The 15550-nt window shown below is 38.8% G+C and overlaps 1 protein-coding gene across 5 annotated transcripts in view; it reads right to left on the bottom strand.

Moving 5' to 3' along the window:
- The window catches only part of actn1 (actinin, alpha 1), a 77181-nt gene that overhangs the window by 18567 nt on the left and 43064 nt on the right, over positions 1 to 15550 (bottom strand). For 3 of the 5 annotated variants that reach the window (XM_047345193.1, XM_047345195.1, XM_047345196.1), the window contains exons 4-8: positions 12634 to 12720; positions 11988 to 12075; positions 6988 to 7066; positions 6724 to 6805; positions 4886 to 4971 (exon numbers count right to left, since the gene is read on the bottom strand). In XM_047345193.1, the coding sequence (XP_047201149.1) occupies positions 4886 to 4971; positions 6724 to 6805; positions 6988 to 7066; positions 11988 to 12075; positions 12634 to 12720 (422 nt within the window). Of the gene's footprint in view, positions 1 to 3807; positions 3894 to 4885; positions 4972 to 6723; positions 6806 to 6987; positions 7067 to 11987; positions 12076 to 12633; positions 12721 to 15550 lie in introns of all 5 variants that reach the window. The other 2 variants (XM_047345194.1, XM_047345198.1) reach the window with 1 other exon arrangement.

Below are 15550 nucleotides of genomic sequence, written 5' to 3'. Positions count from 1 at the left end.
ACTGTAATTGAGTGTGGCAGCAAACACCGGCTTACGGATTCAGGATTCTCAGAAGAGCCGGTTGTCCTATAAGGACAAGAATCCCCAGAGAGATTTTAAGAACAGGAGATTTTGCAGGATACCCTGTGCGCGTGATCAGCTTTTATTATTCTCGCATGAGATCCTCAGTGGATTCGGCCCAGTTTTGTTAAAATGTATTACACTTAGAGGGCGGAGACATCTTTCTACTGAAAGAAGTCAGATAAGGGAGGTCTGGCATGAGAGCAAATTTCTACTGAAGCGACCCACAATAGTGTATTCAGTCATATCACCCCCCAATGTTGCATGAAATTAATTTCACAGATATAAAAGTTTCTTTTTACTGGTTTATGTTTTAATATCCTTCATGCACTGCATTCATTCACTTGCTTGCGTTCCCCCTCAATCTCCCTCTTCAGCTTCAAAACACTAGACTAGCTGGACCAATACTAGACTTCTAGTACTCTTCTGGAACTTGGGCAGAAAACAGCTGCTGGCTGTAGCCACACACAACATGAGATTAAAGTAAATATTTTCTGTAAATGGTGGCACTGTGCTAAACAGCCCTACACTGCTAAGAGAAACAGACTGGTTGTCAGTCACTGCTACTGAATATAACATTGATCTATTGTCAATTTACAGTGAAAATGTTACATCCACTCAATATGGGCCTAAATGACCTAAAGGATTATTGTTATATATACCCAAATGAATGCAAATGTCAACCATCTGGTCTACACTGTCCCCCTTAAATGAAAGGAAATTGGTTAGAATGTTTATGAACCACCAAAGCTCAATCTACCATAATCTGGAAGCTGCTGGAATGTCAATGTCATGGCCCACAAGTTCTGCATTGCTTTGCACAGCGAACTTCAAAAATGGACACCTTCTGGTGTCAGACTGAAATTTGCAGCTGTCCAAATGGACAAACCACAGGTCTTCTAGAGACAGCTTTTAAGGTCAGATAGGACAGATTGAGTTATCTGGCCACAATGACAGTAGTATGTTTTTTGACCTCAGAACATTGTACCAACGGTCAAGCATGGTGGTGGCAGCTAGGCACGGGCCGGTATCAGGTCTCAAGGTTTACCACGGTTTCATAAACGTAGGATTTTAAAGCTATTCCATTTGTCCATTATACTACTCCGACAAATTAATAAAGTTCCAGAAAAAGTTGCAGAGTTGCTGGACTTTGGAGTGGAGTTACCCCACTTTCACCCCCTCCTTGCCTGTTTTGGCATAGTCTCTTGTTTACAAGAAAGAGAGCCCGCCATTTCTCTTTCAAAGTCATGTCCTGGAGACAAAAGAACACTGCTCATTAGTGCTTTTAAGGTAATCCGGTTTTGAAAGTACTACAAGACTACCAGCAGAGTGTAGGTTAGCTAATCAAGCCAATATTTAGCCCATGAGTCTTTAATCTCTATTTAGCCTGGTAATAGCTTTCATAGTTACTCTATAAAGAGCAGCATGGCAAGAAGCAATTGTGCACAAAAAGCACGTTTATTTAGAAACATCTACTAAATTCAGCGGGATTTCATAACCTTATTTTACCCCAATCTTCCACCACTGTTTAAAAAAAAAAAAGTCACTTAAAAAGTCCTGGCACTGGAAGGAATTTGTATCTTACTACATGTGACTGAAGAACACCAGAAACAGTGAAACCATGGTACCATGATACTTTTATTTAAGACTGTCCAGTGTCATGTCTGGTAGCAGCACTATGCTGACATTTTGGTGCCAGGGCTATGGGTTGAAAAAATACATTAATACTTGCTATAGTGGTCATATACACAATAAACATATAATATACAACAATTTAACAATTATAAGTTAGTAAAAATATGTATGCGTGACTAAAGATGCAGCCCTCTACCCAATCAGTAACAGACAGTCTTCTGATGTTTTTAGCAAGGATCGCCTTCCTTGCGGTTCCAGGTACAAAAAATAGTAACGGTTCCATTTAACTTTTACTAATGGAAAAGCTGCACGGTGGCGCAGTTGGTAGCACTGTTGCCTTGCAGCAAGAAGGTCCTGGGTTCGATTCCCGGCCGGAGGTCTTTCTGCATGGAGTTTGCATGTTCTCCCCGTGCATGCGTGGGTTCTCACTGGGTACCCCGACTTCCTCCCACAGTCTAAAGACATGCCTGTTAGGTTAATTGGTCACTCTAAATTGCCCTTAGGTGTATGAATGAGTGTGTGCTTGGTTGTATGTGTGTTGCCCTGCGATGGACTGGCGACCTTTCCAGGGTGTACCTTGCCTCCCGCCCATAGACTGCTGGAGATAGGCACCAGCTCCCCCGTGACCCACTATGGAATAAGCAGTAGAAAATGACTGACTGACTAATGGAAAAGCTTGAAAAGCAAGTATAGTCCAGCTGAGCCGTGCTAAATAATAACTATTTAAATTCAGTTTATTTTACTTTACTTCAAATTTAAAATATTGCTTAAACCTGAAGAAAAATCACACACATAAAAACAGATTTCGGAATGCACAAAACTTGCATTAAAAATGCATAATTACATTAAGCTTCTGGAAAGGTTTAGACCATAACTCTATTTAAAATTGATAGTCTATGCTTAAAAGGCAGATCTGCATGAGGAAAGCAGAAACATTTAAACTAACGCTGCCATCTGAAGAATTGTCAAATATTCCTCAGAATTATGCTAGAACTTTCTTTTCTAGATTTTTGTTCCTGCATTTTTTTTTTGACATTCTGAGCATTTAAGCACAAAATATTAACCTTAAACATGCTTGAACAGGAGTTGGATCTTATCTGCAGTTTCACTAATAATGAAACGGTAAAATTGCCTTTAAATCTTCAGTGTGGTATTTGGCCATTTCACTACTTTGGTGGCTTCTTGACTAACTTAGATCAACTCTATTTTAATATCTGGAACTTTCTGAGTTTAGATTAATTGAGTTATAGATTATTGCAGATTATTTAAAGCCCATACTGTGAAGTTTGGTACATTTATTTTGTTGCAAATTCCTTCAAAAAGGGATTTTGGAATTTTGGTATTTTAGAACCAGTTTAAAGACCACAGGTCCAGTTGAACTGTTTTCCAGACCCAAAACATGTACAGTAACAGACCTATTTTGATTTTTGAATGTTTGTGCATTCAGTATGCAAAGAAAATACTGTTGGGTAAAATGTTAAAATCAAGGTGAGATTTGACATTTCAAAGATAAAGCAAATCTAATTACTATGCAACAATGTAATAACCACCACTATTAGGTAATATTCAACTTTTCTCCTTCAAAATTGGAAGAAAATGGAAAATGCAAAAAAGTCTGGGAAAATCAAACATTTCTACAGTCCGTTTTAATTTTTACAAAACGTATCCAGACCTGGAAAATAAAAATAGCAAATTCCATTCTTTTCCCAACTGTGTAGGAAACCTGGTGTAATTTTGACCGTGTCGGGCTTAGTGCACCCAGTTTTTTTTATTTATTATTAAAGTTACTTGTTAAATAATCATTCCACCCAACAATGAAAACAACAAAAAACTTTCAGTCTATCATTAAAAGCTCAGAAAATGGCCAAGATGACTGTATTCAAACTTCTATAACTGCTTTGCTTCAACAGGATACAAAAAAAGTTTAATAATCCCCTCATAATTTTATTTTCCACAGATAACACATTCATTATTTTAAAATTCACTTTCCAGGTGAATTATTGTTGGTGTTAAACAGTGCTCCATAATAAACTGAACCTGTCATTTTCCTGCTAACTGATTTGACAAGTGCTTGGACATTGGATTTGGTGGCTGTTTTGGTTTAATTCTCACCTTCTGTTTCCCTGAGAATGCGTGGTAGTAACATGACACATAAGTCATGACAGCCTTCTCATCTGGCCTCAAGGTGCTAATGATATCTGCCCAGGGAACAGAAGAAAGGGAGACAGGACAGAAAGGAGAAAAATGCAGAGTAAAAGTGTGCAGAAAACAAAAGGGGCCAGCAGGGGGCGTAATCATGAGTCACAAGGGTCCTCCAGTCCACTTGAAGTTTCTAGTTTGAAGCATTAGGTGTTTAAGTAGTAGACGGGAGTAAAAAGAAAATACAAGATGGTAGTCGTTTATGGGTATGTTTTAAAGTTTATTTCAATTAAAGCAGCTGAGTCTTTTCCCATAAACTCTGATTTGTCAGGAGTCCAGCTGTAGTCTGACTTCTCTGAGTAAGATAAACTGTTCCTCTGTACTCTTTTTAGTTTAGTTGACTTGCTTAAAACCAGCTGAGATGGAAGACTGGTGGGCTTTCAGGATGATTCTGCTGCACGTTACTGCTGCCAGACTGAAGGTTGGGTTACTCATTACCCAACCAATCTTTCTCTTAGAGACAGACAAACGCACTGAAACCAGACAGGGCACGGTCATTGATGTCAACTAGAAGCTCACTGGTTTGACTTTGAAGTGCCAGCTTTTATTTCACTCATTCCTCCTCTCTCGATTTGAGCTGTCAGTCTGAAGGTTAAACAGAGCTGTCCGTTTGAACGAATACATTTCCCTCCCTCTGTGTGAGACTTCAGCCAAATTTGTGTCAACCACAGTGGTTATCACACACAATCACCATCATTCAGATCAGAGGAGCTCTGCTGCGCCTCCTTGCTCCGCTCTGCTACTGTTTAGCGAAAGGAAACCAAAATCAGGGGCCTGCAACAAGGTAGACTGGAGGCACACTTGTACTCCTCGCCTCTAACAACACAGATGTTGTCCCATCATGCATTTGTGGTGGCGTGAACCATGCGGAAAGTAAAGGAGCGCTGTGCACTGCAGAGAGAAGAGTACTGTTAAGAGACACGCACATACACACACGGGTAGGAAAAAGGGGAGGAGGGAGGTGAGAGAGAGGACTCTGCATCCAGGATACCTTTTGGGCGCCTGAGAAGGCGTGGTAGAAGCTAGAGACGTAGGTCATGATAGCCTTCTCATCCGGACGGGCAGTGCCCACTATGTCTGTGGGGAAGAGAGGAAGTCAGGGGGGTAATGTGGAGCATGAACGGTCATGAGGGAGTCAAAGTTGAACATCCAGGAACCGGAAGTAGAGCACAACACATAAATTGTATTTATGACTAAAGAACAAACAGATCAGATTTGCTTGTTGGTGAGGATTGGAGTCAATCTGTGCTGTCCTTTCACATAGAAACAGATTTTATTCTTTGCTGCTACTCACAAGAGGAAACCATACATGGAGATGCAAGATGACGTCAATGAGGCTTCATTTATTTGTACAAAAAATAAGTGCCTGTTTACATTCCGCAGAAAATATCCTTACTATGTGCACAGCTGGGATATGAAACCCAAAACAATTTTTTCAATAGCAATAGTTAGCCAAGTTTTAAGTACAGTTACTTGCAAAAATATCATACCCCTTACAATGCTTTTCTTTTACACTGTCACATTACAACCACAAGTGTCTGTATTTTATTGGGATTTTATGTGACAGACTAACACATATTGTGCATAACTGTAAAGGGAAATGAAAGCACTACATCCTTTTAAATGTTTTTTTTTTTCAAATAGAAATTTGAAAAGTGTGACATGCATTGGTACTCAAACCCTGTCACTCCAATACCCATTGTTCAACTGAACAAAAAAAATTAAAAAATGAATGCAGAGAGAATAATCAGGGCTGACCTTCCCTCCATCCAGGACTTATACAGGTCTAGGGTCAGGAAAAGAGCTGCTAAAATCTCTGCAGACCCCACACACCCTGCACACAAACTGTTTAGACGTCGCTACAGAGCACTGTTTACTAAAACCAGCCGCCACAGAGACAGTTTCTTCCCCCAGGCTGTTTCTCTGTTGAACATTCAATAGAGTACAGAACAACAGCATACAGATGTTGCAAATGCACCTTTTTATTATATATGTGTATATTGTACATTGTAAATATGTATATTCTGTAATACAAAAACAAAACCAAAGAGCAAAGTGTACCGGAGTCAAATTCCTTGTTTGTATGTACGAACTTGGCAATAAAGCTGATTCTGATTCTGAATAAAACCCAACACAATTCACTCCCTGATCTACAGTTCATGTGGGTTTACACTTCTCAACAGGACAAGTGTAAACTCCACAAATCTGGCTTTTATGAAAGAGCGGCAAGACTGTTAAAAGAAACCAACAGACATCCTGTTTGCAGTTTGCGATAAGCCATTTATGGCACACAGCAAACGTGGAAGAAAATTAAGCTTTTTGGCCTTCATTCAAAATGCTAAGTGTGGTGAAAATAACACTCTGAACACACCATTCCCAATGCCAAACATGGTAGTGGCAGCATCAAGCTGTGGGGATGTTTTCTTCAGCAGATCTGAAAAAGCTGTCCGAGATGATACAATGGATGGAGCTCAATACAGGGCAATCTTTGAAGAAAACCTGTTTAGAGGCTCCAATAGACTTGAAACTACGGCAAAGGTTCACTTTCCAGCAGGACAACACAAAACATGCAGCCAGAGCTACTATGGATTTGTTTAGATCAAAGCATATTTATGTTTTAGAATGATCCAGTTAAAGTCCAGAACTAAATCTAATTAAATCTAATCTGTGACAAGACTTGGTTGTAACATGACAAAATCTAACAAACATGTCAAGGGGTATGAATACTTTTACAAAACACTGTATTTTATTAAACAGTACGTTTTGGTCTTCTAACATGGGAAAAACTGCTTAACATTCTTTTGCATCTTGGCTTTCATGCCTGCTCACCTTCTGCATCCAACATTTTGGGGATGTCCAGGTACTTCTCTGCCACATCAAAGGCAGTGTTCAGGTTGGTCATGGGGTCATCCTGTCAACAGCAGACCATAGTGACTTAAACTCAGCAATTAGGTTTACGTCCATCTTGTTAACTCAGAATTTGTTAAAAAAAAAAAAAAACGTAGCAAAACAATAAAAAGCGCAACCAGATTTCCCACTTTTTTGGTCAAAAACGAAAGGATTAGCTTTAGGGGAAAAAGTTAACTCACTTACCTTGCGCAATTTTCCATAGTCAATTAGTTCTGGACGGTGTCGATGAATGAGTGCACAGAAACCCAAGCCATCTTTCCAGCTAAAAGAGTAAAGTGAATAAATTTTGGTGAGAAGGAATAAAATTCAAACATTTCTAGAACCAATTTTATCCTATATTTGCCTAGTTGTTTAATGTAAAAGGGAACAATTAAACAACACAATATAACTCCAAGTAAATCAAACTTCTGTGAAATCAAACTGTCCACTTAGGAAGCAACACTGATTGACAATCAATTTCACATGCTGTTGTGTAAATGGAATAGACAACAGGGGGAAATCTTTGGCGATTAGCAAGACTCACTCAATAAAGGAGTGGTTCTGCAGGTGGGGACCACAGACCACTTCTCAGTACCGATGCTTTCTGGCTGATGTTTTGGTCACTTTTGAATGTTGGTGGTGCTTTCACACTCGTGGTAGCGTGAGACGGACTCTACAACCCACACAAGTGGCTCAGGTAGTGCAGCTCATCCAGGATGGCACATCAATGTGAGCTGTGGCAAGAAGGTTCTGTCAGCGTAGTGTCTAGAGCCTGGAGGCGCTACCAGGAGACAGGCCAGTACACCAGGAGATGTGGAGGAGGCCGTAAGAGGGCAACAACCCAGCAGCAGGACCGCTACCTCTGCCTTTGTGCAAGGAGGAACAGGAGGAGCACTGCCAGAGCCCTGCAAAATGACCTCCAGCAGGCCACTAATGTGCATGTGTCTGCACAAACGGTTAGAAACTGACTCCATGAGGATGGTATGAGGGCCCGACGTCCACAAGTGGGGTACAAAAACCTGTACTATCGACCCACTCCCTGCATACGGCTCATGGTCCAAATTTAATACCAACCTAAAAGGAGTAGATCATGAAAATCTCAAAAGTAAATACTACTTCAACTGAACAAAAAAATAAATAAATGTTGTTTATTGAACATAAGACCTCTCTTCAAAGAGTGTCTTAGTCTACGACCTGATTTGTGATAATCAGATTTGTCCAACTGAAACCTGGCTTTGATCAGTTGTAAGTTTCTTTTATCTGACTTAATGTTCAATACTGCTAAGGTCATTACAGCAGGGAATTTAATATTTATGTTGGCACTGAAATTGAAAGCCTAAATGTCGCTTTAAATGCTATCTTAGATTCAATCGGCAGTGCTCAAAGCATTCACAGACATACTGACTCCTGTTTTATACTCTTGACATTGTGTAAACATTAAACAGTATATCCTCTCAACCCTGTCCTGTCTGACAATTTCTTAATAATGATAACAAGTTTAAGAAAATCTGTTCCACTGTTAATTTCCTTAGTATCTTAGGACAACATAGCACTTGGTAGCAACCTAACCCCCCCATTATATTCTCCCAGAGTTCATAGTGTTACAACTTCAATGCATGTAGGCGTAGACAATGTAGTCTCCTTAAAAAAGGAAGATATTTAGTCATAGACGGCTGGATACTTTAAAGCACACCACTAGGCACTCTTCTCATCTAGAGTTCTACTTAATATGGAAAAATAGTTCTCTTGTTAAACAAACAAAAAAAAAAAAAAACCTTCGCCAAGCTTAAAGATTATATTTCTCACCAATATTGAAAGGGAACAAGAATAAGTAAAGTGTTATTCTTCGTACAGTAGCCAGTCTAACACAGTCATAGATCTGTTGAGGTGTCCATAAGCTCAACTCTCAGCAGTGATCACTTAATGAAATTCTTTTTTAAATACATTTTATTTTGTTTATAAAGAAGAGGTTATCCTGAGCTAGGGCTTGGACTGGGGGAAGGACATACTGACCACTTTTTCTTCACTCAACTACTTTGTCCTACTACTCTCAAATTTTGTAGCTTTTGCTGCTATTACCTTTATGTTCTCCTTAGAACTTACACCGAGTCGGGTTCTGCTGTAGATTTCTTCCTGATGAAAGGGAGTTTTCCTTTTTACCGTTGCTACATAAATGCTCAGTATGAGGGATTGCTGCAACAATAATGACTCAGTGCAAATGACTGTCCTCTGTTGCTACATGCTTGTTCTGAGAGGTGAGGTTGATAAAAGTCAGTGACTTGATGCCACTAGCTGGGCTTCCTTAAATGGAAAACGTTTGACCAATTTGAATAACAAACTGAACCTGAGAGCATTTTTTAACTACTGTAGGTTTGAATTGGAATGTAACGGACTTTAAATCCGTCTATATGATTGGATTGAATTTATTATATATTAATGTGTATTAATTGGATGTCTTGTTTTGTAAAGTGCTTTGGAACGCCATCTGTTGTGAAACAGTGCTATATCAATGACTTTTCCTGCCTGGTACAGGCTTTTCAGGTACCTGCTCGGCAGCAGTTCCCATTGGGGCTGAGCAGGGCTGAAATGTGACATCAACAAACTGATTGACCATTTGCATGGTTGGCCGTATGAGTGTGGTTGCAATATTTAAACCCCACCACCAGCAGTCAACAGAAACACAACAGGTTCAGTGCCGAGTAGAGCGAGGTAGAGCCGTGTGGTGCTGGAACCGTGAATGGAATAGAAGCATTAGTGAAGAAGAAATGTTCAGCATCAGTGAGGATGTTTAAAATGAAGTCAGAGAAGTTACAGAGACGTAAGAAAGTGGTAAAAGTGTGTGATAAGTGTCCTTGCTTCTGAAGCCAGTCTGTCTAGAAACTGCATCACCTCAATGTGAAATTGTAAAAAATTGATCCTCTGCGCTTCCTAAGCAACAAAGGTGGGTTATTTACATCTATAATCTGCCATATAGATTTCTGCAATGCATGAGAGGTTCTTTCACAAGGCTAGGTAAAGCTTTTTATCTCTGAAGTGCTCTAGTGAAAAATAGTTCTGATCTCATCTGCCTCCCATCTCCTGACTGAGATGTAGTGCTATCATCTCTCCCTGAAAGGCCACATCAAAGTCAATCCATATTTTCTCCCACCGCTCCGTTTATACCTTCGCTTGAAATGACCTCAGCTCCACCTTTTCGTCTCACCCCAGCTTTCATCCACATCTGAGCACAGCAGTGGTCTTCTTTCAATAATACAACACAGAGGCATTGAAGTATTCTGTGAAGTCAATACCAGTCGAACCAGTCCCACGTTTGGATACAAAACTATAATGCAGCGATAAGCGTCTCAGACCTTGAGATTTGATGGTGCTATTTCAAAAGATAAATGTTAAACCTTTTTCTAAGACATGCAATTATTTATTCCTGCTTTCTTTTTTTTAATCAGCTGGCCTGATTTATAGGCCTGATCTTCATTCTCACTTTCAGCTTTGCTCTGATTAATATCGACACTTTCAGTTGCACAGAGTCATTAGGAGTTACTAAACTTTACATGCAGCAAAATAACTTCCTTTAAAATCGTGACAGACCAAAAAACAACACTTGGATTTCAGACAAAATAAGCTTCTAAGCACTATATCGTACAAGAAACACGAATTTTAGTACAAAATTGAAAAAGTCTCCTTTTTTTTTAGCCTGCAACTACAAGCTGCTGCAGTTGCCACAAAATTCCGCAAATATAAAAACCAGCTCACACACTAAACTGTACTCTCAAATTTTAAAGCACATAATTTACAATCGAACAGAACCCAGAATCCTATGCCACTGAATTCTGCAAAAGAATAAAGATATTAGTTAGTGAAGATATCAACAGTATGATAAGAAAGGTCTAGATACAATCATATGGCTGTATACTGCTACTGTTTCTCTAGATTTACAGTGTTTTAGTCAGTATTCATCAGTGCATTACTTTGAGATCTCCTACTTTTAACAGTATTGTATTGAGTAACAGCCATAGTTTCACCTTTAGAATACAAATTAGTCTTTTTAAATGTTGTCACAGTACAACCACAGAAATCAATGTTGTACTTATACTTATAAATCAACACAAAGCTGTGCAAAGCTGTGAAGTGAACGGAAGGGGACATGTGCTTTTTACATTTTTTTACAAATAAAATCTGAAATGTTTGGGTTGTATTTGAATTCAGATACCTCTATTCTGACACCCCTAAGTAAAATCCAGTGCAACCAACTGCCTTAAGAAGTCCCTTAGTAAGTAAACAGTCCACACGTGTGTGTGTGTGTGTGTGTGTGTGTGTGTGTGTGGTGTGATGTTATCTCAGTATAACTCCAGCTGTTCTGTGAGATTCTTAAAGCAGGGTTAGACTGTAAAACAATATCCCAACCTTTAAATCTCACACAGAGTACTGTTCAATATATTGGCACAACTGCAACCTACCAAGCCATATCTGCTCACCTATCTGTTGATAGGGCAACTATTAGTGGTTCACTGCACAAATCTGGCCGGACACCAACCACAAACATACAACCACAGCTACAACACTATAACTTGTATCCAGACACATTCATCAGATAGAATGGCCCAGTCAAAGTCCAGACCTAATTCCAATTGTAATTGTAATTCTGTGGATAAAATGTCTCTCTATATTTGAAAATCTGATAGAGACATACCCCAAAAGACACGGAGCTGTGATCGTGAGTAAATGTGGTTCCACAAAGTAATAACTGAGTGGAGCTGAATCCAAATGCCCGCCACACTTTACGATGTTTGTAAATCAATTTTGAAACCATCTATTCTTTTTCACTGCACTTCATGTCGAGTTACATAAAAGGTAACAAGATTTGTGGTTTTAATGTTACAAAACATTTTTTTAAAGTTTATGGGGTGTGAATATTTTTTCCAGGTACGGTAAAACACCAGAAAGGTTCAAATGTATTTATGATGTAAAGTCTTTAGGTAAAAAAATATAGTTAGATTTACATCATTTTAAAAGTAACTGCAAACAGGAAAGAGATTTATAACAAAATTAACTAAATAATTTTTTCCCCCAGTAAACTTACCAATAACTCTAAATAGTCAGTTTGTCAAAACATTTACCCTGCTGACTGCATTTCTGGTTTTGTGTAACTGTAGCTCTGCTGATGATTCATTGCCTCTTTTGCAACTCATTATGTCCTCCAACTTTACCTGATGTGAAAGTTCTGGATGTTGACATTCTTGTAGGGCGCAGTTTTCCTCTGGCACCATAGCAGGAGGCCCTCTTTGGCAGATGTCTCTGTGGTTGGGAAGAAGGGATCATTGTGAAGTTGGAGAAACTTGCAGCCATTTACTTTGACTGATTCACCTAATCCCCGTTTACCTCCACTTAATCCACCACTAAAGTGAATAGGAAGCATAAGTGATGGCTCAGATGTTTTGTGCTTTTCTGTTGCCACAGGTTACGAAGCTGGATTTTGTACTGTGCTGTTCCCAAACTTTGAAATTAACTGCGTTGAAGAATTCCCAACTAAACAAATTAAGGGTGACCATTTGGGACATTGGATGGGGTTTACACTACGACCTTTGCTGTAAGCTAACCTGACTAATGAAAAGCATTCATAAATGCAAATAAAGACTAGGGTTAGGAATTATTTTCAATACACAACAGGCAAATGAACAAGAAACATGTGAAAAATGTCCCATAACACAAAAGCTCCTCCATTCATAAAGTAAGCCATAACAGCATAATGCCTGACCACCACTGGGTGTTTTAAACATGTCAGAGCAAGCATTTGGCTCCACGCAACACTCTCAGACACCACAAGCATAATGAGCTCCACAAATCATATACTACCTTCCACAGAAATGTCCTGGATGGCGAAGCGGAGGATGATGGTCCAAATCATTCCCAGGGTCATCTTAGCGTTGCCATCTACAATCTCTGAAACAGTAAGGAAGCAGTGGCATTTCAGAATTTACACCTCTGTTTGGCTTCTTGCAGCTTTTAATAGAGCTGATTTGCTAAGATAATTTTTAAATTTCTGGGTAAAATAATCCTTTGCAGCTCAAAAGTAAAGCCTTAACAACCTCCAAAAAGGAACTGTACCATCATTAAACACCAGATATTGAGCAGCCAGTGGAGTGTGTGACCACGACATGCCATTTAAATACCATATTTTTAATATCATTATTTTATTATTGTTTTATGCATTTTTATTAGTTTGTCTATATGTGAATTTTAAGCTTTACAACATTTAGAATTTTTAAATCAAGAATAGCATAAAGATTCACAGGTTGGTCACACAGTTCTTTTCCTATTCTGTCTTTGGTTGGGAAACGCCAGGTGCAATTTTGACGACAACTTCGATATATTTATTTTTTTGAGATCATCAAAGGTAAGACAGATTTTGTAAAAGCTACAATTTGATCCCCAACTTTGACATCTCAAGAGGTGACATTGAGGAAGAACATTAAACAGATAAAACGTGTGAAACTTGAATTTCCCAGCATGCACCAGGGAGTGAGTATATCTTTTCTCCTATTCTTGTCCCTTAAGCTGCTGTTACAGCTGTGGCGCTTGTTATAAGGGTTGAAATTGTGTTTAAGCTTAAGTGAAAATAATTGTTTGTGCTTGCAATCGCTGTTAGAGGAGTCTGTTCAGTACTGTTCAAACAAGGCTGTGATATGAGGTCTAGGTTTCTGTATTTCCATGGTAAAAATCAAGTCATAAAGGAGTTTCAGTCATCTTTAATATAAAAAAATATTTTCAGTTATTTAAAAACACATGAAAAATGGTAATCCTTGATGCAGCCCTGAGAGCCCCGGTCCAATTTAACCTCTGTATTTATGCCCATATTTACTGTTGTCATTTATAGTACTTAAAGACAGTGTCCAATCACAAAGAATGAGCTTTACAAAACTGGATATTGGAAATCAGTCACAACAATTTTGATTGGTGTGTCTCTAACATGATTGTCAACTAATCTGAAATATATTGACAGTCAACTGGAAAATAATCATTATATAGCTGCAGTTCTAGCATGATTATTGCACTCTGTAAACATTAACACACCTAATCCTTTACAGAAGATTCTTCACAGTAAAAGTTTCATCATAGGCATGAAACCATTTAAAGACCCGGTGCATATTTACCACCAGATCATGAGTGGTAAATGGCCTGCACTTGTATAGCGCTTTATCGAGTCCCAGAGACCCCAAAGCGCTTTATGCAATAATTGGTCATCCACCCATACATACACACATCGACAGAGGTAAGCTACATTGTGGGTAAACATTTACCTGAATGCCCTGCAAAAATAAATAAATAAACACATTAAAATAGTGGAAAACGTATTACACCAAACACCGACTAATATCAGAAGAAGGTAAAAAAAAAAAAAAAATTGCATTTCAATAGAGCAAACTGACCCAGCTAAACCACTCATAGTGACCCATAGGGTCACTCTGTTTTTAGCCACCTACATTTCCTCCGTCAGGTGACTATAGACAGAAATCATAGTTTCACCAAATTGCCTTTAAGAATGAAACATGCGTTGATTGGCTTGAGCCTAGAGCTGGTAAGCTGCCACTGTGTCTGCAGCTGGCAGTGAATGAGCAGCCCGTGTCCAGCCACCTCTGTGCTGTCGATAATGAAAATCCCCTTTACCAGGTCACCCTTTTTGCCTGCCTTCAATAATCATTTGTTTGTCCCGCTAATCCAATCAGGCTTGGAGTACGGCGGCTCAGCTGTGACTGATGAACTGACTGCGAGATGCCAGTCAGATGTCTGGATCTGTAACTTGCTGTGAAAGGTGGCACACGCTGAATTAGAAGGCAGGAAAAGTGGACCTTGTCAGTTCCTGGTGACACATGCAGATCATTTTGAGATTAACTCAAATAAACATGAGTGAGACACCAGGGGGAGGAGCATAAATCCACCTAATACTATTTTAAACAGATAATCTGTCTGGAATGCCCGTCTGGTTTTGGAACATTTGTTACACTGTAGAATGCAAATTTCAATTCAATTCAATTCAAAAATACTTTATTAATCCCAAAGGGAAATTAAATGTTGTTATAGCTCATATTATGAAGGTTTCTTCAAAGAGCCGTTGTAGATGCTGATGGCTGTGGGCAGGAAGGATCTCCTGTAGCGCTCCGTCTTACAGCAGATCTGAAGAAGCCTCTGACTGAAGACACTCTGTTGTTGTAGGACAGTCTCATGAAGAGGATGCTCAGGGTTCTCCATAAAGAATAAACATTAATGCCATCCGTTTTTAAACCTTTATTAGCTGATTTATACTATAGTAAAAAAATAACTAAGAATTATTTATCAATCCATTACTGTGACTAAGTGTAAAGTGGTGACCACCCTCTAAATGCCCCCATCCCCAAAATAAATCCTTAATGAAGGCTTTTAGACTGGCCTAGTCAAATTCTGGACTGGTGGAGATGCGATAGCATAACCTTAAAAAGGCTATTCAAACTTGAAAACCCTCCAATGTGCCTGAAATAAATAAATAAATAATATATCAATACATTTTTAAATTAGAAATTTTAAAGTGAAAAAAATCCATAGAAAACACTGTATACATCGGAAACATGTAAAGATAAAATAAAGTAATCAAATCAAAGATAAGCATTTGCAAGCTTTGGGGTTTTGTCTTTTGTCCTAAATATGAACACATATTTCTCTCCTACCACCTCTTCAGTCAGCTCTATACAGATTTTCAAAATGGCACCATAAAATGATTAATATTATAACATGCTAA

Source organism: Girardinichthys multiradiatus, chromosome 19 (genome assembly GCF_021462225.1).
Source record: "Girardinichthys multiradiatus isolate DD_20200921_A chromosome 19, DD_fGirMul_XY1, whole genome shotgun sequence".
NCBI classification, from domain to species: Eukaryota; Metazoa; Chordata; class Actinopteri; order Cyprinodontiformes; family Goodeidae; genus Girardinichthys; species Girardinichthys multiradiatus.
This window is presented reverse-complemented; position numbering and strand designations above follow the sequence as displayed.